At 46.1% G+C, this 26,351-nt stretch overlaps 1 protein-coding gene across 2 annotated transcripts in view; it reads left to right on the forward strand.

Annotated features, from left to right (window-relative positions):
• The first annotated feature begins 265 nt into the window (after positions 1-265).
• The window catches only part of TRDN (triadin), a 167,817-nt gene continuing 141,731 nt past the window's right edge, over positions 266-26,351 (forward strand). Inside the window, exon 1 of one of the 2 annotated variants that reach the window (XM_029056675.2) lies at positions 266-536. In XM_029056675.2, the coding sequence (XP_028912508.1) occupies positions 515-536 (22 nt within the window). In that variant the 5' untranslated portion in view covers positions 266-514. The remainder of the gene's footprint in view (positions 537-26,351) is intronic. The other variant, XM_029056676.1, reaches the window with a different exon arrangement.

Consider the following 26,351-nt stretch of genomic DNA (forward strand, 5'->3'; position numbering starts at 1 on the left):
TCCCCCTTCTCCCCATCTGAAAGAACTGATATTTTACTCAGGGAGCTGAGAGGGTTAGAATAATTCCTTCTAGCCCTCTGTTTTAGATGGTCTGCGTTTCTCTCAGAGATCTGGCTCTGCCTCTGGGGAGGGTTATCTGGGGTGGGGGTCTGTATGTGGGCATGGGGGAGGGGCATGCATGCGCGCCTCTGGTGCCAAAGAAAATAAGTGTCGAAGCCTCCGAGAGAGGCCCGGCTATTTTTGGGCGAAGTTGATACGTGTGGGCTGAGCTACAAGTGCTGTCCTGGGCAGGGCTCAGGTTGTTTCCGGGGGAGAACACGGCAGAGAAGACTGAAAGTTCAAAGCGACATCGATGACAAAGAAGGAACAGCTAGAACGCAGAGGGACCACCCGGCCCATCCCCTAGGCCTTGATCTCCCCCTCCACCTGCGGAGCCTGGTGACCCGGCAGGGTTCTAGTGCTGCCGTTTTGCCGGGGAACCTTGGGGCGGAGACCATCGCCCGCTCAGGACACCATGACCGAGCTTGGGCCCGAAGGTACCGTAGCCACTTTGACGTTACGGTAGTGAACCGTGCCTGTTGGAAGTCTAAGCGATGGCCGAGCTATTGGGTCGCTGTTACAGGGTGGGGGGCGATTGCAAATTGGGGGGTGTCTGGTCCGGGGGTGGGAGAGCGGCGCGGAGAGTGTGTTTGGAGTGTGAGGGAGAAAATGAGGGAAGGGTGGGTGTGTATGTGTGGGTATCTGTTGGTTGCCAGAGCACAGTGAGTTAACCGAGTTAGCTCTTGCCACACCTTCTATAAATAGCACTGGGCCGGTAACATGAGAAATGATATCTTAAACTCTGGTGCCGATAGACCCAAGGGTGGAGTTTGCGTTGAACATAAGCTTTTTGACTTAATATCTATCCTTGGAATATGGGGGCCGATCCGCAATACCTTATGCAACCCGGTCGGTGTTCTGAACGTCTTCGAGCCGAATCTAATAAAATCAGATGAAAAGGCAGCAGATTTTGTTAAAAGAAGGCAATCTGTGGTATTATTCACCTTCTTCTGGAGTGTTCACAGTTAAATATTTGAAGATAGAATTCCAAAGCTCAGTGACTAAAGGAGAAGCAGCAGAATCCTCAGGATCTCAGAGTATCATTCCCTTTAATGTCCTTCAATCGATAGGTCAATCAGTGGCATTTATTGTGCTCTTACTGTGTGCAGAGCACTCTACTAAACACTTGGGAGAGTACAATACAACTGGATTAGCAGACGCGTTCCCTGCCCGTAACAAGTTTAACAATCTAGAGGGGGAAGGCTTTTCGATCTTTCCTAAGAAACTGGGTTTCAGGACTGCCCTGGTAGCTTAGAGACTTGCGCCTAACTGCTTCATCCTACAGTTTTTTTAAATGGTACTATTTCAATTAGGAATTGTGTGTGATCGCGGTGTCATGGAAATTTTTTTCATCTTGTTAGTCTCAGTCACTGGGAAACTTTGACGGGAGCACATTTAAGACGGATGAGGACAGGTTTTCCTTTTTGGGTCAGTGTTCGCAAGGTGGATATATAATTTCTTCTGGCAGCTGTAAAGAGATGAAACAGGTGGTATCGCTTGGCAGCTTCCAACGGAGTGTTTTTACTAGTCCATTAACCAGGTTTTCTGGTGAAAACGCTCTCTGGGGGTCAACATTCAAGATATTAAGACTGGATTCAAGTGTCGATGAAGGTCTTGTTTATGTGTCCCTTTAGTTTCTTAGGGAATTTCTCATGATTCTCAACAAGGACTTGTGGAAAATAATTGTTCCTTTACTGGGGGTTTCAGAAGATCTATTCTGATTTACTAGAAGTCAGAATTTGGTCGATGGGGAGTTAGAATTTTGTACCCTAAAGGGAACAAAGTTGCTTCTCTTTTGCCTAGATATGGTGCAATGTGAAGGCGGTGGACATTTGGAATGAAGCTCTGTGTATCTGTTTTCATTCTCATCCTTAGCCCAGGTCAAGGCAGTGAGAGCCAGAGAGAATTTCAGTAGAATCCCTTTCCCCCCTTTTATGTGGTTTAGGGCAGCAAAGCACTGACTTCTTCCCCCGGTTCATAAACCCGTCGCCTCAAACTTAACATATCCAAAACACTACTCCTTTTCTTCCCACCCAAACCCTGCCCTTCCCCGGACTTTCCCATCACTGTAGACAACACTACTATCCTTCCGTCTCACGAGCCTGTAGCTTTGGCATTATCCTCAACTTCTCTCTGATTCTACCTACATAATCTATCACTAAATCCAGGTCGTTCAGCCTCCACAACATCACTAAAATCCATCCTTTCCTCTCCACCCAAACTGCTAAAATGTTAATCCAAGCACTCATCCTAACACTCCTTGAATACTGTATCCATACCTCCCTGCCTCCTGTCTTTTCCCACTCAAATCCATACTTCAGTCTGCTGCCCTGGTCATTTTTCTACAAAAATGTTCAGTCCATGTTTCTCTATTCCTCATGAATCTCCAGTGGCTGCCTATCCACCTCCACATCAAACAGATTACCATTGGATTTAAAGCACTCAATCACTTTACCCCTTCCTACCTCTCTTCACTACTCTCCTACTACATCCCAGTCCACACCCTTTGCTCCTATAATGCCAAACTACCCTTGATTTCATTTATCTGGACCTCTCACCCACTCCCTGCCTCTCTCGCCTTGAATATCCAACAGAAAATTACTTTCCCCTGCTTCAAAGCCTTATTGGATGCATATCTCAGCTTGAGGCCTTCCCTGACTAAACCCTCCTTTCCTTTTCTTCCATTCCCTTCTGCCCTTCTGACTCACTCTCTTTATTCATGCCCTCTCCCCATCCCACAACACCTATGTACTATATCTGTAATTTATTTATTTATACTGATGTCTGTCTCCCCTCTAGACTGCAAGCTCACTCTGGACAGGGAATATTAAATTATATTTACTGAACTCTCCCAAGCAGTTAGTACAGTGCTCTGCACACAGTAAGTGCTCAATAAATATGATTGATTGATTGATTGATTGATTGACCTTTAGCATGGCCCACTGTAAAACTTCCATTAATTCATTCTTTTTTCCAGCCTGTTGGACATGTTTGAAGGCTGGCGGCTTCCATATGGCATGTGAAGCACTGATTCCCAACCCAGTCTTTTTTCCACTGAGTCCTGCTGCTTCCCTACTTTTCCTTGTTCTTGGCTTTCCTGCTTCCAACTATTTCATCACTTATCTGGAAATTCCTCTTCCACTATAAACCCACCAGACCACACTGCTTATCTTTAAAGTCCTCCTGAAATCTCACCTCCTTCAGGAGACTTTCCACTCTTGCTTTTCTTTTTCCTAGGCCATACCCTTCCACCTGTCATCTCATCCCTGATGTTCTCAGAACCATACAGAGCATTTTCATGCAAGGTGATTTATGTGTGCTATTTAAACACTTTTTTTTTCACCACCCTTTCTTACCCCTCTTTCCATTCTCCTTTTCTTCTTCTCTGTAAATTATTTACATCCATCTAGTACTGAAAGTCAAACAAAAATACCTGACCGGCTCACTCTAACGGGACCACCACCACCTCAAAGATGAACAGATTTTTCCACAGTGAGTGGTTGTAGGGAGCTGGTGAGGGAACACAGACAAGAATCCAGCCAGCCAGCCAATTAACTAACCCCTTATTAAAACACCTGTCTCAGAGTGGAGTAAAATGGACTGCCATTGTAAATCTATTATATTATGCTCTCCCAAGTGCTCATTACAGTTCTCTGCACATATTAAGCGTTCAACAAATACCATTGGTTGACCCTCCTCTGCCCACAGAAGAGGGTACTTTTGATTGATTAATTGTAAGAGAGAAAGTGACATAATACCAGCCCTCAAGAAGTTTCCCGTCTAACAGAGGGGATGTAGACAGAATCCACGGACAAGTAGTTGAAGGAAGAGAAAGAAACAGTGCCACAGCTGCTGACAGCAAAGATGAGGAAGGATGAATGGACAAATACATATAAGTGAATGTAAATTGAAAATAACCATGTTGCAATCTTGGAACTGGAATGTCAGTTTTCTTTGTAAGCTGAATGAATATTCCATATATGCAAAATTTAAATTTCCTGTAAAGAAGAAAACCAGAATGTCTACTGGCTTTTAACAAGTTTGGCAACACACACCTCACTAGAGTCCAAAATCTCTAAGGGAAGATAAAGTTTATTTTATGGCGGGGAGGGTTCTGAAGATGAATAATCACTGGTTTTTGCTCAGCATAAGTGAACTAGACAAATGGGAAACGTTCAGTTTATCAGCTTAAATGCTTCTTCAAGTTTTCTATTCATTTTGGAGCATTTTGTTTATAATTTAGAAACTCCAGGTTTGCAATGTCAAGGTCAGGGCCAGATTTTGGCCAACGTAGTCGAGATTTAAGAATCCCTCGACTCTTAGGACTGCCGATGTGGTTTGCAGCAAGCTTTAATCAGTTAGCAATATTAACATCAATGAAATGAAGTAAGCTCCCTGCAACTAAGCATTTTGCAAAACATTTTCATTGACCTCTGGTTGAATGTGTCAAATTGATAAGAGCAGCAGGCTTGCTATGGATAAGATATTTCAGTGAAATATGCAGTCCATGGCAAACAGGCTTAGTCAGAACAGAGAACTAGCAGTAGGCAATAATTGCTTCCAAATTCCTCCTCCAGAGAAAAGAAATCTTTTGGTGCAGGCTGACTGTGTGAAATCACACCTAGGAACTCCTGTCTTCCAGCCCCAGAGTAGAGCTAATAAACAAGCTTGGAAAGCACAGATAGCAGGCCTTATATCGAGGCTGATGGATTCAGCCTGGGGCCCTTTTCCAAAGCGAAAACAATTCGTGGGACAAGGAAGACAGATTGGGAGAGGGTCTCCAAAGGCGGAGTAAGAGTGACAAGGCACCTTGGAGAGAGAATGCTGGCAAGCTTCTCTCCTCGCCCCCCACCCCGCCTATTTGCTCTTGGTTATCTGAGTGACACAAGCACTGAAGCTCAACCCACTCTCTTAACTCGAGGCTCACTCTTGACTGCCACATGAACCTATTTTCTGCAGAAGTGAGACTTCTCGGAATCAGGTAAACTTTCTAGTCAGAGAGGACTGTACTTTCCGTCTTCCAAGCCGGTTAAAAAGAATATCCCCGGCAAATGCGTAATGAATAAAGACCGGCTCCTCTCAGTACCCTCTTATATTCCTGGCACATCAAAAGGATCCCTCTGCCTGTGCCTGAAGTCAAGCTGTCAGAGGCACAATGAATCTGAGGCTCTGTGAATGCCTTTGCTATGCAAATGAATTGGTTTTCCCCACCCGTGGCCCACAGGGTAGATTTAGACTATGATCCTTCTCTGGGATCAGGGTCTGGATCTTTTCTAATTGGGTTGCTCCCATCGGTTGACTGTATGTTCCGAGTGGCAGAGGAAGGGAATATCATTGATCAGCCCGTCTAAAATGCTAATTGACAAGTCATGCCTTCCGGGATCTGAATGTGACAGCAACTGAGATGCTGGATGACTAAACTGGAAGAACATGGGCCTCGAATGAGGGGATCAGGGTTTGAGCTACACCTCTGCCCCTGGCTCGCCGTGGGTCCCGAACTGAATTTGGGAGCGGGAACTTGGGTGAAAGCAGTGATTATTTCTACGTTGGACCCATTTACGGCTGAAGTGACTGTAGCAGCCGGAATGAAAGCCGGAGGTCCCGGGTTCTAGTACCGGCTCTGACACCTGTTCGTTCTCTGGGCAAGTCACTTAACCTTCCCGTGCTTCAGTTTCCCCAGCTGTAAAAATCTCCATTGGTGGCCTTAGCGATCTCTATATCAAGCAAAAACTCCTCACTATTGGCTTCCAAGCTCTCCATCATCGTGCCCCCTCCTACCTCGCCTCCCTTCTCTCCTTTTTCAGCCCAGACCTCACACTCCGCTCCTGTGCCACCACTAACTTCCTCACTGTGCCTCATTCTCGACTGTCCCGCCGTCCACTCCTGGCCCGCGTCCTACCGCTGACCTGGAACGCCCTCCCTCCTCAAATCCTCCAAACAATCACACTTCCCCACTTCAAAGCCCTACTGAAGACTCACCTCCTCCAGGAGGCCTTCCCAGACTAAGCCCCCCTTTTCCTCAGCTCCCCCTCCCTTCCCCGTTGCCCCTACTCCCTCCCTTTCCTACCCCACAACACACATATATATATATATATATATATATATATATATATATATATATATATACACATATATATGTATATTAACGCCTCTTTACTTGTTTTGTTGTGTATATATATCTAAAAGAGAAACAGCGTGTCTTCGTGGAAAGACCACAGACTTGGGAATCAAAGGTCGTGGGTTCTAATCCCCGCTCTGACACTTGTCTGCTGTGTAACTTTGGGCCAGTCACTTCACTTCTCTGTGCCTCGTTTACCTCATCTGTCAAATGGGGACTGGGAGCCCCATGTGGGACAACCTAATTACCTTGTATCTACCCCAGTGCTTAGAACAGTGCTCTGCACACAGTAAGCGCTCAATAAATACGACTGAATGAATGAATAACTCCATTTATATTGATGCCTGTTTACTTGTTTTGATGTCTGCCGCTTTTAGTCGGTGAGCCATTATGGACAGGGATTGTCTCTCTTTGTTGCCCAATTATACTTTCCAAGTTCTTAGTACAGTGCTCTGCACACAGTAAGAGCTCAATAAATAAGATTGAATGAATGAATTATTTCATATAGCATAGTTCTGCTGCCGTGCCCTATTCCGGACAGGTGGTTGCCTTAGTAACCCTAGACTCATTCATTTAATCGTATTTATTGAGCACTTACTGTATGCAGAGCACTGTACTAAGCGCTTGGGAGAGTACAGTACAACAATAAACATTGTTCTTCTATAATCCAGGCTGGACACTTTGTTCCTCTAATGCTAACCTTCTCACTGTGCCTCCATCTCACCTGTCTCGCCACTGATCCTAGCCTAGGTCCTGCTTCTGGCCTGGAATGCCCTCCCTTCTCAAATCTGACAGGCAATTACTCTACCTACCTTCAAAACCTTATTGAAAGTGTACCTCCTCCAAGAGGCCTTCCCTGAATAAGCCCTCTTTTCCTCTTCTCCCACTCCCTTGCGCATCACCCTGACTTGCTTCCTTTGTTCTTCTCCCCTCCCAACCCCACAGCACTATGTACAGATCTGTCATTTATTTATTTGTAGTGATGTCTGTCTCATCCTTCCTGGAGAGGAAGCTCCATGTGGGTAAGGAATGGCACTGTTTATTGTTGACTACGTAGGAGGGAGAAGAGGTATTGAATCTCCATTTTACAGATGGGGAAGCTGAGCCCAGAGAAATGAAGTGACTTGCCCAAGGTAATACAGCAGGCAAGTGGTGAGCTGGGATTAGAACCCATAATTGCCCATGTGACTATGGAGCACAGGCCTGGAAGTCAAAAGGACCTGGGTTCTAATCCCACCTCTGTCACCTATCTGCTGTATGCCCTGGGGCCAGTCACTTAACTTCTCTGTGCCTCAGTTACATCATCCATAAAGTGGGGACTAAGACTGGGAGCCCTTTGCGGGACATGGATGGGGAGCCCTTTGCGGGACATGGATTGGGTCCAACCTGATTATCTTCTATCTAGCCCAGTGCTTAGTACAGTGCCTGGCACATAGTAAGGACCTAAATTCTAATCCTGGCTCCTTCCCTTGTCTGTGCTGTAACCTTGGGCAAGTGACTTCACTACTCTGTGCCTCAGTTCCTTCAGCAGTGAAATGGGGATTAAGACTGAACCCTATGTGGGACACGCACTGTGTCCTAACTGACTATCTTGGATCTACCTCAGCGCTTAGAGCAGTTCCTGGCACATAGTAAGCGCTTAACAAATACCGTAATTATTATTGTAATGATTATTGACAAATACTATAAAAAAAGATGAACTTGGCCCTGATTTGGTGCCATCCTTTGAGCAGGCGGAAGCGTGCCAGGCAGCCCGTTGCCACCAGCGATGCCGTCTGCTCCTGCGGCCAGCCGCCGGGGCTTCAGCCTGGACTTGGGGGCCACTTCCAGGTTGGGACCAAAGGCAAGCTGACCTGGGCTCTCGCTGCTCCTGCTCTTCCGGCCCGGCCCAGGTCACAGCCCCCGACCCGGCCCCGGGTCCGGGATTCCCATCCTCCTCCTCGACCGCGGAAGTCCTCACCACCCCCACCTCGAGCAGCCCGGCCATTCCACTAAAAGAGCATTTTTACTTTCCTTTCACGCCTGATCAGAACCGATACTGGCAAATTCGTCAGGTGCGGATTTTATTTTTGGCCCTGTTCCTTTTCCCTTCATCCCTCGCTGACTCATTTTCCCCAACTGCAAAAGGAAAAATATTGACTTAGTGGACAGCGATTAGAGGTTTAATGGACAGTCTCACACCACGGGAAGTGTTAAACCGTGAGCTGGAAAGAACCTTGGCAGGTAACACATTTCGGTTACAAACCGCACTAGAGCTGGGACTATCAAAAGGAAACACCTCTCCTGGCTTGCTTGGGTAGTATTTAAGAGTTTAAAATGATGATAGGGATGGTATTAGTAAAGCAATTACTGTGAGTCAAGCACTGTGTTAAGCGCTAAGGAAGATACAAGCTGATCGGGTTAGACACTGCCCACATCCCCTATGGGGCTCACGTTCTTAATCCCCATTTTACAGATGAGATAAGTGAGCCCCAGAGAAGTTAAGTGACTTGCCCAAGGTCACACAGCAGACAGGTGGCAGAGCTGGGATTAGGACCCAGGACCTTCTCACTCCCAGGCCCATGGTCTCTCCAAGACTACGATTATGGTATTTCTTAAGTGTTTATTATGTGCTGAACACTTTTCTAAGGGCTGGGGTAGATACAAGGTAATCAGGTTGTCCCATGCAGGGCTCACATTCATTCATTCCATAGTAGTTATCGAGCGCTTACTATGTGCAGAGCACTGTACTAAGCGCTTGGAATGTACAAATCGCTAACAGAGACAGTCCCTGCCCTTTGACGGGCTTACGGTCTAATCGGGGGAGACAGACAAGATTCTTCACCCCCATTTTATAGATGAGGGGATTGAGGCACAGAGAAGTTAAGTGGCTTGCCCAAGGTCACACAGCAAACAAGTGGCGGAGCCAGGATTAGAACCCATGTCCTCTGACTCCCAAGCCCATGTTCTTTCCACTAAGCCACGCTGCTTCTTTAGGCCAAAAGCAATCCCAAGACCCATTGAACCCTTAGTCAATCAGAGTTTTTGAGCGCTTCCAGTGGGCAGAGCACTGTACTAAGTACCTGGGAGACTACACCGTCGCGATATAATAGACACATTCCCTGTCTACAGTGAGTTTACAGTCTAGTTGTCTAGCTTAGCCTACTTTAGTCTTCTATGCAAAAGTTGTTCAATATTCCAGCCACACTGCCAGCGTCACGCTCGCTGCCCCCATCCAACCCTTCTCCCCCAGACCTCTGCTGGCTTATCCATGAAATATTGCTAGCTCCTTTTTTTTTAAGGTAATAATAATAATGATGTCGGTATTTGTTAAGCACCAAGCACTGTTCTAAGCGCTGGGGTAGATACAGGGTAATCAGGTTGTCCCACGTGAGGCTCACAGTTAATCCCCATTTTAGAGATGAGGTCGCTGAGGCCCAGAGAAGCGAAGTGACTCGCCCACAGTCACACAACTGACAAGTGGCCGAGCCGGGATTCGAACTCATGACCTCTGACTCCCAAGCCCGTGCTCTTTCCACTGAGCCACGCTGCATTTATTAAGCGCTTACTATGAGCCAAGTACTGCACCAAGCGCTGGGGTAAATACAAGACAATCAGGTTGGACACGGTCCGTATCCCATATGGAGCTCGCAGTCTTAACCCCCTATTCTACAGATGAGGTAACACAGGCATAGAGAAGTTAAGTAACTTCGCCAAGGTCACACAGCAGACCAGCGACAGAGCCAGGATTAGAACCCAGGGTCCTTCTGACTCCCAGACCTGCGCTCTACCCACTAATAATAACGTTGGTATTTGTTAAGCGCTTACTATGTCCCAAGCACTGTTCTAATTTCTGTGGTAGATACAAGGTAATCGGGTTGCCCCCAGATAGGGCTCGCAGTCTTCACCCCCATTTTACGGATGAGTTAACTGAGGCACAGAGAAGTTAAGTGACTTGCCCGTGGTCACACAGCCGACAAGCGGCGGAGCGGGGATTAGAACCCATGACCTCTGACTGAGCCACGCTGCTCCTCCACTAGGCCATGCTGTTTTCTCACTATATCATGATGCGTCTCATGGATTATTTTAGCCTCTGATTTCTTTCAAGAATTCAAACGAAGACAGTGCAGAATTCAAATGAAAGATGAAGAAGCTGGAAACGTTATTAGCCTGGCGTGGTTCCTCTAGACTGCAGCGTGGCTCGGCGGAAAGAGCCCGGGCTTGGGAGTCAGAGGTCATGGGTTCGAATCCAGGCTCCGCTGCTTGTCAGCTGTGTGACCTTGGGCAAGTCACTTCACTTCTCTGTGCCTCAGTTCCCTCATCTGTAAAATGGGAATGAAGACTGTGAGCCTCACGTGGGGCAACCTGATTACCCTGCATCTTCCTCAGCGCTTAGAACAGTGCTCTGCGCATAGTAAGCACTTAAATACCAACATTATTATTATTATTAGACCGGCTATCTAGTCCATCCCCCTGCCCAAAAGGAAAGTTTGCACTATCTCCCTTTCTCTCCATTAGTCTGTAAAATCCTCTAGATTAACAATCAAGACTTTCCCTTCTTTTGTATATTCCCCAGTACCAGAGTACAGTCCTTCGCACCCACTAGGCACTTAATCAACCAATCAATCAATTGGGAAGTAGCTTGGCCTAGTGGAGAGAGCACAGACCTGGGAGTCAGAAGGCCCTGGGTTCTAATTCTGACTCATCCACTAATCTGCTGTATGACATGAACAAGTCACTTAATTTCTTTGGGTCTCAGGTACCTCATCTGTAGAATGGGGGTTAAGACTGTGAGTTCCATGTGGGATATGGACTGTATCCAACCTACTTGGCTTGTATCTACCCCAGCACTTAGGACAGGGCTTGGCACATAGAAAGCAAAAAACCGATATCATTAAAAAATAAGTCAGTCAATAAACAGAATTTATTGAGTTTACTGTGCGCCGAGCACTGTCCTAAACCCTTGAGTGCAAAATCCAAAAGAGTAGGTATAGATGATCCCTGCACAAAAGGAGCCTATAGACCATCCGTAGAAAAGCAGCGTGGAGCACAGGCTTGGAAGTCAGAGGTCATGGGTTCTAATTACGGCTCCATCGCTTGTCAGCCGTGTGGCTTTAGACAAGTCACTTAACTATTTTGGGCCTCAGTTCCCTCATCTGTAAAATGGAGATTAAGACTGTGAGCCCCACCTGGGACCGTCTGATTACCGTGTATCTACTCCAGTGCTTAGAACAGTGCTTGGCACATAGTAAGCACTTGGGGAGCAGCGTGGCTCAGTGGAAAGAGCCTGGGCTTCGGAGTCAGAGGTCATGAGTTCGACTCCCGGCTCTGCCACTTGTCAGCTGTGTGACTGTGGGCAAGTCACTTCACTTCTTGTTGCCTCAGTTACCTCATCTGTAAAATGGGGATTAACTGTGAGCCTCACGTGGGACAACCAGATTACCTTGCAGTAATGATAATAATAATAATAATGTTGGTATTTGTTAAGCACTTGTATCTACCCCAGCGCTTAGAACAGTGCTCTGCACATAGTAAGCGCTTAACAAATACCAACCTTATTAAGCACTTAACAAATCTCATCATCATTATTATTACTACCATTGATATCAATCCATCGATAGTATTTATATCCACTCTATTAGATTGAATCCTTCCAAGCACTTATTACAGTGCTCTCCTTGTAGTAAGTTCTCATAATAATAATAATAATAATAATAATGTTGGTATTTGTTAAGCGCTTACTATGTGCCGAGCACTGTTCTAAGCGCTGGGGTAGGCACAACGGAATCAGGTTGTCCCACGTGGGGCTCACAGTCTTAATCCCCATTTTACAGATGAGGGAACTGAGGCACAGAGAAGTGAAGTGACTTGCCCACAGTCACACAGCTGACAAGTGGCAGAGCTGGGATTCGAACTCACGAGCCCTGACTCCAAAGCCCGTGCTCTTTCCACTGAGCCACGGAACTGATGGATCGGCCAGGTGATTATTGCGTGCAGAGCACGTCGTTAAGTATTTTAATAGAAGAGTATAATAGAAGCAGAAAACGTGAGCCCAGCCTCCACCGAAACCACTGGTGCTCCAGTAGTCTATCAGAGGACCGCTCTGCCTGGGCGTGAATGTACCTGAGCATCTCCTCAGAAGGAAGGAGTCCCTTCACTCTCAGAGACATCTATCTCTGTGGGAGGACTGAGAGATCTCCTCCCGCTGATGGCTTCTCCAAGCCACCATTTTAGAATAGGAGCCTGCAGTAGTAGGTCCATTTGAAAAATAATACCAAGCGATATTGAGAAATTGAAGATCGGGGATCATGTCTATTTGTTGTTGTTGGATTCTTTTTCGTGGGATGTTAATTGCTTACTATGTGCCAGGCACCCTACTACGTGCTGGGCTGGTTACAAGATAATCAGGTCGGATACAGACCTTGACCCACATTGGGCTCAAAGTCTTAATCCCCATTTTACAGGTGAGGTAACTGAGGCACAGAGGAATTAAGTGACTTTCCCAAGGTCACAGAGCAGATGAGTGGCGGAGTCGGGATTAGAACCCAGGTCCACCAAATCCCAGGTCTGTGCTCTTTCCATAGGTCCCACTGCTTCTATTATTTTGTATCGTGTCGTACCCTCCCGGGCACTGAATGCAGTAAATCCTCCATAAATATCATCGACTGATTGAGAACAAGCATAAACCTGGGAGCCAACGAAGGGATTCCCCTTCCAAAGGGAGTGAATTCGATAAGAGCAGAAGGGGACATCCCAATCTAGAAGTTAGGGTTTCTATAGGCAACACTTTCACTCTCCTAGATGATCCGCGACAAAGGGATAAATGCCTTTCGTTCTTAAATGCCTTGGGGACCAAGACTATAAACTTCCTGAGTAGGCGGCTCAGTGCCTCGTCATTCTTAGTGTCAGAAAGTACCTCCTTATATCTAACTAGATCTATGCCTGCTTCCTGCTCCGGAAGGTCTGGAATATTATCACAAGCTGCTTGTGGACAGGGAACATGTCTACCGACTCTGTTATACGGCACTCTCTCAAGTGCTTAGTACGGCATTCTGCACGCAGTGCTCAATAAATACAATTGATTGGAGAAATTGTAACTGATGAGTGACATGACCTGTTTGTCACAAAACCATAGGAGATTTTCCTCTTCAGAGAAAAGTACTAAAGGAGCAAGAATTACTGAAGTCACCGAGGGGACGGATTCAGAAATGAAAAATTGATGGAGCACGGTGTCCCTGGGAAAAACCAGAGGCTCACTCCCGGTGTCCTTGAGCTAATGACTTGAGCGGTTTCAAAGGTCTTTCTGAAAGGAAACGAGGTGATCGGGAGGTGTCCAGGGAGGCTGAGCACCGGTGGGGATTCTGATCGCTCACACCTTTCCAAATTGCTTCGCGGGGATTTGATTTAAGCTTCAGAAATGCAACTTTTGAAGAGAGATTAAATCTCCTGTCCACATTTGTTTCCAACCAAGAGGTAGGGTGGAAAGACACCAGAAGTCTCTGTGTGAGGTCTTGTTGACTCTGTCAGCTCTCCTCAGACTTCTGAGAAACATCTCTTGACCATCGGCAGGAGGCAGTAAGTGCTGTCATGGGAATAATCACAATAATGACGATCAAAATGATAATAATAGCAGTATTTGTTAAGTACCTGCTCTGTGGAAAGCACTGTGGGTAGATTCAATACAATCTGGTCAAACACAGTCCCGGTTCCACACAGAGCTTACGGTCTTAGGGGGAGGGAGAACAGGTATTGAGAAATAATCGAGAGGGGTTCTAATCTTGGCTCTGCCGTGGGCCTGCTAGGTGACCCTGGGCAAGTCACTTAACTTCTCTGGGCCTCAGTTCCCTCATCTGTAAAATGGGGATCAAGATTGTGAGTCCCACTGGGGACAGGGACTGCGTCCAACCTGATTTGCTTAAATCCACCCCAGTATTTAGTACAGTGCCTGGAACATAGTAAGATCTTAAAAATACCACAGTTATGAAGTCACTCAGTTTCTCTGGGCTAGTTACCTCATCGGTATAGTCAGGATTTGATCCTCGTACTCCCTCTCCCTTGAACTGTAAGCCCATTGTGGAACAGGTACTTTGCCTAATAAGAATAATAATTATGGTATTTGTGAGGTGCTTACTATGTGCCAGACATTGTACTAAGCCCTGGGGCAGATAAAAGCAAATTGGGTTGGATACAGTCCCTGGTCCCAAGTGGGGGTCACAGTCTAAACCCCCATTTTACAGATGAGGTAACTGAGGCACAGAGAAGTGAAGTGACTTGCCTAAGGTCACAAAGCTGACAGGTGGCAGAGTCGGGATTAGCAGCGTGGCTCAGTGGAAAGAGCCTGGGCTTCGGAGTCAGAGGTCATGAGTTCGACTCCTGGCTCGGCCGCTTGTCAGCTGTGTGACTGTGGGCAAGTCACAACTTCTCTGTGCCTCAGTTACCTCATCTGTAAAATGGGGATTAACCTCAGGTGGGACAACCTGATTACCCTGTATCTACCCCAGCGCTTAGAACAGTGCTCGGCACATAGTAAGCGCTTAACTAATACCACCGTTACTGTTATTATTATTAACCCACAACCTCTGACTCCCAGGCCCCGTGCTCTATCCACCATGCCATGTGCCTGACATGATTATCAGTGCTCAGCCTATAGAAATACTACTATTACTATTATTATTATTATCATCATCATTATTATTAGATATATGCCATCCCCCAACTCTGGAAATGTTGGCATTCTGGTGCCCTACTTGTCCAGTTGTTCAATGAAAGCAATAAGCTTAGCCATGGGGTTTCCTCAATTGGCACATAAGGCAGAAAGGCAGACCAATACAAAAAATCCAAGAGGCATTTAGAGGAATAATTGCTTGTGTAACCTCAAATAACTGAGAGTGGGGATATGGCAAAATAGCAATGTACAAAGATGGTACCTAGAATTAAAAAAAAAAAAAAATCAAGGCAGTTGTTCAGAACTTTGGCGAGACCCTCCGGTGTCCCTCCCTCCCTTCCTCAGACTGCCCTGCGAGAAGCAGCGTGGCTTAGTGGAGAGAGCACAGGATTGGGAGTCAGAGGTCGTGGGTTCTAATGTCGGCCACTTGTCAGCTGTGTGACCTTGGGCAAGTCACTTAACTTCTCGGTGCCTCAGTTACCTCATCTGTAAAATGGGGATGAAGACTGTAAGCTTTACATGGGACAACCAGATTTCCTTGTAGCAGCGTGGCTCAGTGGAAAGAGCACGGGCTTTGGAGTCAGAGGTCATGGGTTCGAATCCCGGCTCTGCCACTTGTCAGCTGGGTGACTGTGGGCAAGTCACTTAACTTCTCGGTGCCTCAGTTACCTCATCTGTAAAATGGGGATTAACTGTGAGCCTCACATGGGACAACCTGATTACCTTGTATCTACCCCAGCGCTTAGAAGAGTGCTCTGCACATAGTAGGCGTTTAACAAATAATATCATTACCCTCACGCTTAGAACAGCGCTTGGCATATAGCAAGCACCTAACAAATACCAACATTATTATTATTATTATCCCACAGACCGAGAGCTGGATTACCCCTTGCTATCATCCATCAATCAGTCAAGCGATCAATGGTATTTATTGAACACTTCATGTGGACGGAGGTCTTGACCAGGCACTTGGGAGAGCACAGTTCAGCAGAGCTGGTAGACGCGTTCCACACCCGCATCAGTCAATCAGTGGCATTTATCGAGGGCTTACTACGAGCAGAGCTCTGTACTAAGTGCTTGGAAGAGCTCAATACAGCAGAAGTGGTGGAGATGTTCCCTGTCCACATGGTACAATCCAAGCTCCTGAGGTCGTCCCATGTGAACCTGAGATGACCTAGAGGTCGCGACAGTATTCGCTGAGCTCCAAAACTCCTTGGTCCTAAAAAAGCTTTAAGGAGACTCAGAACGCCAAGACAGAAAAGTCTTCCTCATCTTTGACCTCGATTCCTCCAGCAGCAATTCAGATCTGTAGGTTCTATCCTCAGGGACCTGAAGGACCCTTCATTCTCACCTAGTAATAGTGTTGGTATTTGTTAGGCGCTTACTATGTGCAGAGCACTGTTCTAAGCGCTGGGGGAGATACAGGGGAATCGGGTTGTCCCACATGAGGTTCACAGTTAATCCCCATTTTACAGATGAGGGAACTGAGGCACAGAGAAATGAAGTGACTTGCCCTCAGTCACACAGCTGACAAGTGGCGGAGGTGGGATTCGAACCCAAGACCTCTGGCTCCCAAGCCCGGGCTCTTTCCACTGGGCCACGTTGCTTCTCTAAAGTAGCTCTTTATACATGGAAGCAGGTGGCTAGCTTCTTCAGCCTGGCCTTAATGGGCTCGTATCCCTAGACTTTCATTACTTGACCTTCTTTTCTCAGTTCACTTCAAGTTCTCATTCATTCATTTCATTCATTCAGTAGTATTTATTAAGCACTTAATGTATGCAGAGCACTGTACTAAGCGCTTGGGAAAGTACAATTCAACGGTAAACAGTGACATTCCCTGCCCACAATGAGCTTACCGTCTAGAGGTGGGGAGACAGATGTCAGGACAAATAAATCAAATTACAGATTTGCACCTAAGTGCTGTGGGGCTGGCAGGGTGGGGGTGGAGGGAAGATGAAAGGGAGCAAGTGAGGGTGAGGCAGAAGGAAGTGGGAGATGAGGAAGAGAAACGACATGATTTAGTGGAAAGAGCACAGGCTTGGGAGTCAGAGGTTATGGGTTCTAATCCTGCGTCCGCCCCTTGTCTGCTGTGGGACTTTGGCCAAGTCACTTAACTTTGCTGTGCCTCATTTACCTCATCGGTAAAATGGGGGTTAAGACTATGAGCCTCATGTGGGACAACCCGACTACCTTGTATCTACCCCAGCACCCAGAACAGTGCTTGGTACATAGTAAGCGCTTAACAAATACCATCATTATTATTATTGGTATCATTAATAAAAGTGGGCTTCCCATTAATAAAAGTGGGCTTAGTCTGGGAAGACACCCTGGAGGAGATGTGCCATCAGTAATGCTTTGAAATGGGGGAAGATTACCTGTCGGTCAGATTTGAGGAAGGAGGGCGTTCCAGGCCAGCGACGGGACATGGTTTAGGGGTCAGTGGCAAGACAGGCAAGATCGAGGGACAGTGAAAAGATTAGCACCAGAGGAGCGGAGGGTGTGGACTGGGTTGTTGAAGGAGAGAAGCGAGGTGAGGTAGGAGGGGGCAAGGTGATGGAGTGCTCCGAAGCCAATGGTGAGGAGTTTTTGTTTGATATGGAGGTGGATGGGCAACCACTGGAGATTTGTGAGGAGTGGAGGTGACATGTCCCGCTCGTTTTTGCAGAAAGATGATTCGGGCAGCAGAGTTAAGTGTGGACAGAAGTGGAGAGAGGCAGAAGGCTGGGAGGTCAGCAAGGAGGCTGATGCAGTAATCCAGGTGATATAGGATGAGTGGTCGTATTAACGGGCAAGCAGTTTGGATGGAGAAGGAAGGGAGGATCTTAGAGATGTTGCGAAGGTGGGAGCGAGAGGATTTGGTGACGGACCGAATACGTGAGTTGAATGAGAGAGATGAGTCGAGGGTGACGCCAAGGTTCTGGGCTTGTGAGACAGGAAGGACGGTGGTGCCGTCTAGAGTGATGGGAAAGTCAGGGGGAGGACAGGGTTTGGGTGGGAAGATAAGGAGTTTTGTTGCGGACAGGTTCAGTTTGAGGTGATGGGAGGAGATCCAAGTAGAAATATCTTGAAGACAGGAGGAGATGCGAGCCTGGAGAGAGGGCGAGAGAGCAGGGCTGGAGATATGGATTTGGCTATCAACCTCATAGAGGTGCTAGTTGAACTCACGGGAGCAAATCGGTACTTTAAGGGAGTGGGTGTAGATGGAGAACAGAAGGGGACTCAGAACTGAATCTTGAGAGACCCCCACAGAGGGGTTGGGAGGCAGAGTAGGAGTCTGCAAAGGAGACTAAGAACGAACGGCCAGAGATAATAATAATGAAGGCATTTATTAAGTGCTTACTATGTGCGAAGCACGGTTCTAAGCCCTGGGGGTGGACACAAAGCGATCAGGTTGTCCCGCGTGGGGCTCACAGTCTTAATCCCCACTTTACAGATGAGGTAACTGAGGCACAGAGAAGTTGAGTGACTTGCCCAAAGTCACACAGCTGACAAGCGGCGGAGCAGAGATTAGAACTCATGACCTTTGACTCCCAAGCCCATGCTCTTTCCACTGAGCCATGAGATATGAGAGGAGAACCGGGAGAGGACATTGTCAGTGAAGCCAAGGTTGAATAAGGGAAGGGGGTGGTCCACGGCAATGAAGGTAGCTGAGAGGTCAAGGCGGATGAGGATGGAGTAGAAACCATTGGATTTGGCGAGGAGCTCATTGGTGACCTTAGAGAGAGCGGTTTCTGTAGAGTGAAATGGACGGAAGCCAGAATGGAGGGGGTCCAAGAGAGAATTGGAGGAGAGGAGTTTGAGGTACTGGGTGTGGATGACTTGCTCGAGGAGTCTGGGGAGGAATGGCGGGCGAGAGATGAGGCGATAACTGGAGGGAGCCATGGAGTCAAGGGAGGGTTTATTTCCTGCTGTAAAAGGCAGTCAATCAATCTATGCTATTTGTTGAGCACTCACTTTTACATGGACATGAACTTGGACGTGTTCGAAAGCAGTGGGGAAGAAGCCATTGGAGGGTGAATGGTTGAAGATGGCTGTTCGGGAGGGAAGAAGGGCGGAGCTGAGAGTTTCGATACGGTATGGAGGAATGGGATCTGATGCTCAAATGGAGGGGATGGCTTTTGAGAGGAGGCAGGAGATTTCCTCTAGAGATACTGCTGGATGGGGATGAAGACTGTGAGCCTCACGGGGGACAACCCGATTACCCTGTATCTACCCCAGTGCTTAGAACAGTGCTCTGCACATAGTAAGCGCTTAACAAATTCCAACATTATTATAAGGAAGTTGAAGAGGGGGCCGGAAGGGGGAGGGACTGAGGAGGGGAAGGGAGGATTTTTAGGGCGCTCACACCGCATGGGGTCAATTTTCTTAATAAAGTGGCAAAGAAGTTAAATGTCTGGAACAGCTGGCGAGGGCGGTGAGCATAGTTGTCAATAAGGGTGGAGAAATAGTTTTGCCAGGCAGAAGAGAGGGCAGATTTCTCCACACTGGACTCTGATTCAGGACCCAATTGTTGCAGAATACAGACAGAAGGTTACATCACAGGGTGTGCTCCCTCTGCTCCTCTTTCACCATGCTATTCTCAGGATTACCCAATAATAATAATAATAATAATAATAATAATAATAATTGTGGTATTTGTTAAGAGCTTACTATGTGCCAAGCACTGTTCTAAGTGCTGGGATGTATATGATGGCTCTGCCACTTGTCAGCTGTGTGACTGTGGGCAAGTCACTTCACTTCTCTGTGCCTCAGTTCCCTCATCTGTAAAATGGGGATTAAAAGTGTGAGCCTCATGTGGGACAACCTGATTACCCTGTATCTACCCCAGCGCTTAGAACAGTGCTCTGCACATAGTGAGCGCTTAACAAATACCAACATTATTATTATTATTATTATTATTATAATGTGATCAGATTGTCTCATGTGGGGCTCACACTTTTAATCCGTTTTACAGATGAGGTAACTGAGGTACAGAGAAATTAAGTGACCTTCCCAAGATCACACAGCAGACAAGTGGCAGAGGCGGGATTAGAACCCACGACTTCTGACTCGCAAGCCCGGGCTCTTTCCACTAAGCCATGCTGCTTCTCACTAAGCCACACTCATTGTGGGCAGAGATCATATCTAGCAATTCTGTTTTATTATTCTTTCCTAAATACACAGTACAGTGCTCTGCAGACTGTAAGCTTGTTGAAGGCAGGTAATATGCCTGTATACTTTTATAATGTACTCTCCCAAGTGTTTAGTACAGTGCTCTGCACACATTAAGGGCTCAATAAATATGAATTTATTCGTTCTTCATTCAATCATATTTATTGAGCCCGTACTGTGTGCAGAGCACTATATTAAGTGCTTAAGTGAATGAATGAATGAATGAATGAATAAGTAAGCACTCAGTAAATAGTCTAGATTGATCATCTGCCTTTAAGCAGCAGGAAATAACCTCCTCCAGGACAGGTGACCTGATTCTCACGGTATTTTCCTGAGCATCCAGACAGCAGACAAACTAGGTGTCCAGAATGAGGTTAGTTCAAATGGTAAGTGTTCAAGTGTTCTGCACACAGTACATGCCAGTAACTTTGGTATTTATTAAGCACTTACTATATGCCAGACACTGTACTAAGCTCTGGGGCGGAAACAAGCAAATCGGGTTGGACACATTCCCTGTCCCACATGGGGCTCACAATCTCAATCCCCATTTTACAGATGAGGTAACTGAGGATCAGAGAAGTGAAGCGACTTGCCCCAGGCCACACAGCAGACAAGCGATGGGGCCCGGATTAGAATCCATGTCCTTCTGAATCCCGGGCCCGGGCTCTATCCACTATGCCATACCAATAATAATGCTCTGGGCAAAGTTTATGTCCAGTTTTAATGCTCTGCAAACTGTAGGTCTTCACTCAATGTTGTGGTAAAGTAAATGAATAGAAAAGTACATTGCAGTCCCCAAGCCTGATACAAGGGATAAAAGACTTTGCCCAAGGCAAACCGGATGGGTGTTAGTTTTTTTTTTTTTGGTTTTGGCCAGGGCCTGAGCCAGCTCCAGCTTGCATCTACCGCAGGGCACAGAACAGTGCCTGGCACATAGTAAGCAGATAAAGAAAACCATTAACCAAAAAACCATTTGGGGGTAGGGAGAGAGATGTTTGAAGATGGAACCTCCTCTCTTTTTTCTCCCGCCCTCTTGCTGCTCGCCAGAGGGAAACCCTCTTTTCCCCCCTTTCCCTCTGCTCCTCCCCCTCTCCCTTCCCATCCCCTCAGCACTGTACTCGTCTGCTCAACTGTATATATTTTCATTACCCTATTTATTTTGTTAATGAGATGTACATCGCCTTGATTCTATTTGCTATTGTTTTAATGAGATGTTCATCCCCTTGATTCTATTCATTGCTATTGTTCTTGTCTGTCCGTCTCCCCCGATTAGACTGTAAACCCCTCAGAGGGCAGGGACTGTCTCTATCTGTTACCGATTTGTACATTCCAAGCGCTTAGTACAGTGCTCTGCACATAGTAGGCGCTCAATAAATACTACTGAATGAATGAATGTTTGCCTGGGTTACACTATTATCCATTGATAGCTCTACTGGTGCATGCTTAGCTTGCTAACCCATTAGGATATCCCTGTTATTAACTGATTTTACTTTGCCTAAACTTTGGGAAGTTTACACCTTCCCTTTTATGATCGTAATAATAACTGTGGTATTTATTAAGCACTTACTTTGGCAATGCACTCTTCTAAGTGCTGGAGTAGATGCAAGATAATCTGGTCCCGCATGGGGCTCACAGACTTAGTAGGAGTGAAAATAGGTATTGAATCTCCATTTTGCAGATGAAGGAACTGAGGCACAGAGAAGTTAAATGACTTGCCCAAGGTCACACGGCAGTATGTGGCAGAGCTTGGCTTAGAATCTAGGTCCTCTGACTCCCAGGCCCATGCTTTTTCCATTAGGCCACTCTGCTTCTAGTCGACTGAGGTTCATCTGGAACTTCAGAAACACCAAGAAGCTAGTCACTTCATCCTAAATGGTGGTAGCCGATAATTCAATGAGCCCTCTCAAATATTTGGATTTATTGTAAGATCCAAATTCTAGGAGCTAACCTGTGTTGTTTCACTTGAATCGCTGATAAAAATGTTAAAACGATCCTGGGAAAGGTTGACTCGTTTGTAATGCCACGGCGAGGGTTTCCCCGGTTCTAATACCCAAAAGCTCCCGCAGGTTTTTACTGAGGAAGAATCTAGACCTAAATGATCAAAATAGGCTATTTATAGCTAATTGTGTGGGCAGAGACAGGAGGGTACAGCAAGAGCATAAAAGGCTTGAAAGTTTAATCAATTGAATGAGTTGCACATTATTATTCCCACCTACCTTCCAATAATCTCATTACAGGACAATTTGCTCAAATTCGAATCGACTTGTGAACATTCCTGAAAGGTCAGTGTTCAAACCTGAAATTTCCCTTCTGTCTTTCATTTTACAGCAAATTATTGTCGGTGACTCTTATGAGTCAGTCATGGCTTGGAGAGAAACCAAAAAATGCAGATGCTTCTTTGCTACTCAGAATCTTGTTCAAAGGTTTTGAGTTAGGTAGGGTGATGGGGGAGACTGTGGTTAGAGATTTTTTTCTCCAGTTCTTCTGCCCTTTCTGGTTCTCCTTGTCACCTGACTTGTAGAAGTTTCACTTTTACTCTGGACCTCAGGTGCACAAGGGTGCATTATTGGCTGTTCCTAATTCTGGTGAGAACTAGCTTTGCATACCAGAATCCATTTGGGTCCACTACACTGAAGAGAGCTTTCGAAAATACTCTATTTCTCTGTGCAGACACTTTTTGAACCATAAATCCTTATCATTAATAATGGTGGTTCATTTGTTCTTTCATTCAATCGTATTTATCGAGAGCTTACTGTGTGCAGAGCACTATATTAAGCACTTGTAAAGTACAACTTGGCAACAGATAGAGCTAATCTTTACCCAACAACGGGTTCACAGTCTAGAAAGGGGAGACAGACAACAAAACAAAACAAAAAGACAGGCATCAATAGCATGAAAATAAATAGAATTATAGATATATACACCTCATTAATAAAATAAATAGAATGATAAATATGTACAAATATACACCAGTGCTGTGGGGTGGGGAAGGGGGTAGAGCAGAGGGAGGGAATCAGGGTGATGGGGAGGGGAGGAGGAGCAGAGGAAAAGGGGTTCTCAGTCTGGGAAGGCCTTCTGGACGAGATGAGCTCTCAGTAGGGCTTTGAAGGTGAGAAGAGCACTAGTTTGGTGGATGTGAGGAGGGAGGGCATTCCAGGCCAGAGGTAAGGCCAGAGGTAGGATGTAGGCCAGGGTGTCGATGGCAGGACAGGCAATAACAAGGCCCATTGAGGAGGTTAGCGGCGGAGGAGATTTGGTGGTTATTCTATGCCCACTGTAAGTGCTGTATTAAGCATTTGGAGAAGTAGGGTGGAAGAGTACAATAGATCACTGCCCTTGTGTTTTCACACTGCTGGGTTGACAAGTGGGTATGAATTGCAACAACAATCCATGGAAGGTGAAAGTCAATAGGAATAATGATATCAAGTTCCTTCTGTGACTTCCTCCTTAGGTCTGCAAGAATTTCCCAGATCTTTAAGACCGTAAGCGCCTTGTGGGCAGGGAGAGTGTCTCACAACTCGGTGACATTTTGCTCTCCCTAAGGCTTATGTAATGCTCTGCACATAGTATGCTGTTCAGTAAATATCGTTGATTGATACCTTAACTCTTGGGTGGGAAGAGGTCGGGGAGAGTTTTTTGGGAACATCTCCAGATTCTGGACCAACTATTTGCAAAACAATGACAAGAGCACAGAACCAGCTCCACACCCAGTCCGCAGCTGTCAGAAAAGGAATCAACCACCATTCATGGGCTTATAGGAGTGTATAAACACATGAATAAATGTATCAGCCTTGCTTGCTCAAAACCTTCTGAGTCCATCTGGGCTCAGCTGCGACAAAAGAGACCTTTATTCAGATTCTAACATTAGCAGGCTAATGCAAGGGTCAGCTAAAGCTGTTCAAAACAAAAAAATGTGGTCACTGTGGGCCCCATGCAATCTTTTCATAATTCTTTAGATTTGCTCCTTCTAGGCACAGCCTTAAAGTTAGTGGGGGATCGAGAAAGAGAATCCAGATCAGCCTCTTACCATCTGGACTTTAATTCCCTGGCCAAGCAAGAGAATGACTGCTTGTTTTCTATCAGCGGGTAATTGGAGACCAGGAAAAGTAGAGGTGGTAGCCAGTTTTTCCTCTCTGCTTATTGTCGCCCTACTGTTCACCTTCAGGCCTAGGTTAAGATGGCCTCTTCCCATGTATCGGCATACATATGTATATGATACACACCATTATACATAGGTTTCCATAGAGGAGTACCCTTGACTGTGGAAAAGGTCACCGCGTCCTTCCTGAGGATAGAAACCCTTCAACTACCGATGCTTACGCTCCCCATAAGGCTATGAACACTTTCTGCTGGATCAGATCCTATTAATAGAAGGCTGATGCTGCTGGAGTTAAAAAAAAAAAAAAAAGTCAGGTCAGAGATTAATTTCATGGATTTTGCAGTTGTGTTACCTCAACATAATCTACCTTAGTTAGGACAGACCTATAACCATTTTATCCTTTCTGTCCTAGGACATGGCAATTCCACCTTGTGATTGCCTTGTGGACCGTAATGCATTTCCTTTATGGGCAGCATTAGATGAGCACCTACTGTGTCTAGGGCCCTTTCAGATGGACCTGAGAGCATACACACTTGTCTTGTATACACCGCCCCTTCTCCGCTGTGTGATGTTGGGCAAGTCATTTTACTTCTGTGGGCCTCAGGTACCTCATGTGAAAAACGCGGATCGAGACTGTGAGCCCCATGTGGGACAGGGACTGAGTCCAACCCAATTTGTTTGTATCTACCCTGGCGCTTCTTACAGTGCCTGGCTCCTAGTAAGTGCTTATCAAATACCACAGTTATTATCATTATAGGAAAGAAAAGATATGACATCTGCCCTGGAGCCTAGCACTTGCCAGGAAAAGGCAATGCTGAGAATCGGATGCAGCAGGAGAAGGAGAACTGGAATACTTAGTTTAGTCCTAAGAGCTTAGTAGAGTGCTCTGTGCTGAACAAATACCACTGATTGATCGACCGATTGATTGACAACCTTTAACTTAGCCCTCTTTTTTTACTCCACAACGTTTGGGATTTGATGCTGAGTTCAGTTTGGGTTCTGAAACTGAAGAAACATATGAAGAGGATATGTGGGAGAAATGTGGGAGAAACATATGAAAAAGGATTGAGAGGACCAGTTAAAAAAAAAAAGTAAATCTTTGGAAAACAAGTCTTTTGAGGACAGATTGAAAGGGTTGGGTTCATTTGGGGACCTAAAGCACCATCCAGTGGAAGAGAAATTCTGACACTACCTTGAAGCTAGAAAAGTTTTCCTCTGTGACCCATCTTTTCCCCTTCTTGACTCCCCTTTTCTGGGTGGTAGTCGGGTGGAAAAACAGGACTCGGTACTAAAAAGTCTGAAATGCCATCTGATGATGGAGAGGTCTGTTGATGTAGGGAATGATAGAGTGTTGCAGAAAGAGCCAGGGCAACATGAGGTAATGAAAACTGATTAAATGATCCAGCAACAAAAACAAGAGCTTGAGCTAGGCAGCTGTGAGGCTTAGTTCAAAGTTCTAGATAGGGGAAATGTAAATTTCTCCCTCAGGTAAGGCTGAAGAGGAACTACCCAAGGCATGTCATGATTAGAGGTGTACAGTGCCTATGGAAATGTCCTTCGAAGACAAATTATATAGAAGATAAAAGATTATGTATATATTAAGTATACCCAGCCTGTAATCTTGTGGACAGGGAAAATATCTACCAACTCTGTTATATTGTAATAATAATAATGTTGGTATTTGTTAAGCGCTTACTATGTGCAGAGCACTGTTCTAAGTGCTGGGGGAGATACAAGGTCATCAGGTTGTCCCACGTGAGGCTCACAGTCTTTAATCTCCATTTTACAGAGGAGGTAACTGAGGCACAGAGAAGTGAAGTGACTTGCCCACGGTCATCCAGCTGACAAGTGGCAGAGACTGGATTCAAACCCATGACCTCTGACTCCCAAGCCCGGGCTCTTTCCCCTGAGCCACACTGCTTCTCTAATTGTACTCTCCCAAGTGCTTAGTCCAGTGCTCTGCACACGGTAGGTGTTCAATAAATGCGATTGAATAGGTAGGTTAGGATTCCATAAAGAGTATGAGTGGATATATCAAGGATATATCTTTAATCTATGTTAGAGAAGCAGCGTGGCTCAGTGGAAAGAGCACAGGCTTAAGAGTGAGAGGTCGTGGGTTCTAATCCCGGCGCCGCCACTTGTCATCTGTGTGACCTTGGGCAAGTCACTTCACTTCTCGGTGCCCCAGTTAACTCATCTGTAAAATGGGGATTAAGACTATGAGCCTCAGGTGGGACAAG

The sequence above is a fragment of the Ornithorhynchus anatinus genome, chromosome 2 (genome assembly GCF_004115215.2).
Source record: "Ornithorhynchus anatinus isolate Pmale09 chromosome 2, mOrnAna1.pri.v4, whole genome shotgun sequence".
In the NCBI taxonomy this organism is placed as follows: Eukaryota; Metazoa; Chordata; class Mammalia; order Monotremata; family Ornithorhynchidae; genus Ornithorhynchus; species Ornithorhynchus anatinus.